The 2,884-nt window shown below is 51.2% G+C and overlaps 1 protein-coding gene across 1 annotated transcript; it reads left to right on the top strand.

The window, feature by feature from the left end:
- The first annotated feature begins 1,386 nt into the window (after nt 1-1,386).
- Nucleotides 1,387-2,313, top strand: LOC133283044 (olfactory receptor 5G3-like). The gene has a single exon (XM_061479473.1). The coding sequence runs from the start codon at nt 1,387-1,389 to the stop codon at nt 2,311-2,313; it is 927 nt and encodes a 308-aa protein (XP_061335457.1).
- The last annotated feature ends 571 nt before the right edge of the window (nt 2,314-2,884 follow it).

Here is a 2,884-nt window from a genome sequence, read left to right as displayed (position 1 = left end):
AGGTCATCTCCTCTGGGTATATTTCTTCTCCAAACTAATCAACACAGAGAAGAGATAATGACCTGCTTTGGGCTTTGTCACCTCCTGGGGCACAAAGAGATTCACAGTCCCCACATCCCCACGTCACTTGAAATAGGAAGGGGGTTTGCTGATGCTGGGTCATTCCCAGGCTCCCTGCACAGCTCCAGGCACGTTCATCTTCACATCCATCTCCGAGAGCATCAGGAGGGCAGCAGAAACAGAGCTGAGATGTAAGTGAGGGGCAGCATCTTTCAGCCCATCATTCTCCTGTGGTTCTCTCTTGCCAACAAGCAGCAGCTCCTGTCTTCATCTCCTGCCCTACTGCAGGGTCGTGGTCTTCTTGATGATGCTCTGGGCTTCCCAGGGAGCTGCTTGTGCTGTGTGATCCCCATGCTGCTGCTGAGAAGGCAGGTTTGGAGATCACCCTGGTGGAGAACACACTCAGGAGACTTCCTCTCCTCTGACCACAGATGTTTCCTGGATGAGCACCAGAAGCTTTCCTGTACAGGACATTCAGGGTGCTCCCCATTGCTGAGATGAGGCAGCTCCAAAAGATGACTTTTTTCCCCAAAAACGTGTTTGAGAAGAGATTGCTGAGCTCTGGGGATTGCCCACTTCTATTGGAGACTCAAGGAACAGGTTAAAGAACCATGAAAAGGTTTTAGATCTGACAGAGTGTGCCAGAAGGGAGGGGAAACTGATATTAACCACTGTGTAAGGTTGCATAGGATCATAGTATGGTTTGTGTTGAAAGAGATCTTAAATCTCACTCAATTCCAACCGCCTGTGATGGCCAGGGACACCTTCCACTAGAGCAGGTTGCCCTGTCCAACGTGCACTTTCCATAGGTCAGGAATTCATTCAAGTTAGGAAGAAGCCAAAGCAGAGAGGGAAGAAGGGGGTGGTTGGCGAATGCCCATGAGAGGATGAAGGATCAACTCTGCACTGTGAAAGCACCATGTTTCTCTATGTTCCAGGTTGAGCTGGATGGTCTCCAAGCCCCAGGCTCAGCACTAACGAAGGCGATGAGGTGCAGCACTAAGGTAAATCTACTCGGGTGAGTGGAACCTCCCCACTGATTTCCAAAGTGGTCATTGCTCAACATCTCAAGGTGAGCCAGAGGAGCAAACACCATGTTGTGCCATGGTGTTCAACTGCTTGAGCACCCCTTTGTTCTACCTGTGCTGGCACAGGACTTTCACCAACCTGTTCCTCATTGAGCTGTGCCTGAACTCTCCCTTTCCATCCTGCAGGACTGTCTCTGAGCAGCTCCCACCACACAGAGGCTTTTCCACCTGGGACATCCCTGCCTCTTGGAGAAGAAAGCCCCAGCCAGGAGCTCACACACAAAGCACCATCCAGCCCATGGCACAAAGCAATTGCACCCAAGTAACCAAGTTCAGCCTGGTGGGGTTCACAGAAGACTCGGTGTCTCAGGTCTACTTGTTCCTGCTCTTCCTGCTCACCTACCTTGTCACCATTGTGGGCAACCTGGGCATCATCATCTTAATCAGGGCCAGCCCCCACCTCCACTCCCCCATGTATCATTTCCTGGGCAGCCTGGCCTTTGTAGACCTCTGTTCTTCCACTGTCATCACCCCCAAGATGTTGGTTGACTTGATGTCAGAGAAGAAGAGTATTGCTTATGCTGGGTGTGTGGCTCAGGTCTTCCTCTTTCAGTTTTTTGGGATAACTGAATGCTTCCTGCTGGCTGCAATGGCCTATGACCGTTACGTGGCCATTTGCCATCCCCTGCTGTACCCCCTTGTCATGTCCCCAAAGTGCTGTTTCCAGCTGGTGACTGCCTCGTACCTCGTGGGGCTGACCAATGGTATGGGACAGACCATCAGCATGTCCACCCTGTCCTTCTGCAGCTCCAGCGTCATCAACCTCTTCTTCTGTGACATTTCCCCTCTCATCTCGCTCTCCACCTCTGACACCACCCTCAGCCACACCATCCTGATCACTGCAGCATCTCTCTTTGGTGTGTCCAGCAGCCTGGTTATCCTGCTCTCCTGCGTGGCCATCATCCCCACCATCCTGAGCATCAATTCAGCCGAGGGCAAGCGCAAAGCCTTCTCCACCTGCACCTCCCACCTCACCACTGTCAGCATCTTCTATGGGGCATGCTTTTTTATGTATTTATTCCCCAGCTCAGACAGCTCAAGGGCAGCAGATAAATGGGCTGTGGTGCTCTACACCGTGGTGACTCCCATGCTGAACTCCTTGATCTACAGCCTGAGGAATAATGAGGTGAAGGAGGCTTTGAGGAGGCTCACAAAAATAAGATGATCTTGAATGGTGCAAGCTTAAGGCCAGACAGAATGGAGATGTGGGGTAGATGCTCAGGTATTGGTTAAGTATGGACAACATGTTGGGGGTCTTCTGCACACAGAATGCACTGATTGATATGATTGAGAATACAAATAATTTCACTCTCTGAATTTTGGTAATTATATTTAGTAGTGAATTTCACCTAATTAGTTAATTTGTACTTTATTTCACCTAACGAAGACACAGGTAGACAACTACAAGCATGCTCTCCTCTTCATCTCAGGAAAAGGGGGGACCTGATCGCTGCCTACACCTGCCTGAAAGGAGGATGGATCCAGGAGGGGGCTAGGCTCTGCTCCCAGGGAACAAGGGATGGGACAAGAGGAAACGGCCTCAAGCTGCACCAGGTCATGTTTAGATGGAGCTGAGGAATAATTCCTGCCCCAGAGGGTGCTCAGGCATTGGAACAGGCTGCCCAGGGCAGGGCTGCAGTCACCAGCCCTGCAAGTGTTCACAAACCCTATAGACAAGGCCCTCAGTGCCATGGGTTAGGGGTGGCCTTGACAGAGCAAGGGAACACTTGGAGTGC

This window comes from Pezoporus flaviventris, unplaced genomic scaffold, assembly GCF_033815535.1.
Source record: "Pezoporus flaviventris isolate CSIRO_AGI_PZ_B2104156 unplaced genomic scaffold, CSIRO_AGI_Pfla_v1 ptg000149l, whole genome shotgun sequence".
Taxonomy (NCBI): domain Eukaryota; kingdom Metazoa; phylum Chordata; class Aves; order Psittaciformes; family Psittacidae; genus Pezoporus; species Pezoporus flaviventris.
Note: the sequence above shows the minus strand (reverse complement) of the source record. Positions and strands in the feature narration are given on the sequence as shown.

What these genes read in the sequence shown, in the direction of transcription:
- LOC133283044 (XM_061479473.1), top strand. Translation starts at nt 1,387, where the DNA reads ATGGCACAAAGCAATTGCACCCAAGTAACCAAGTTCAGCCTGGTGGGG.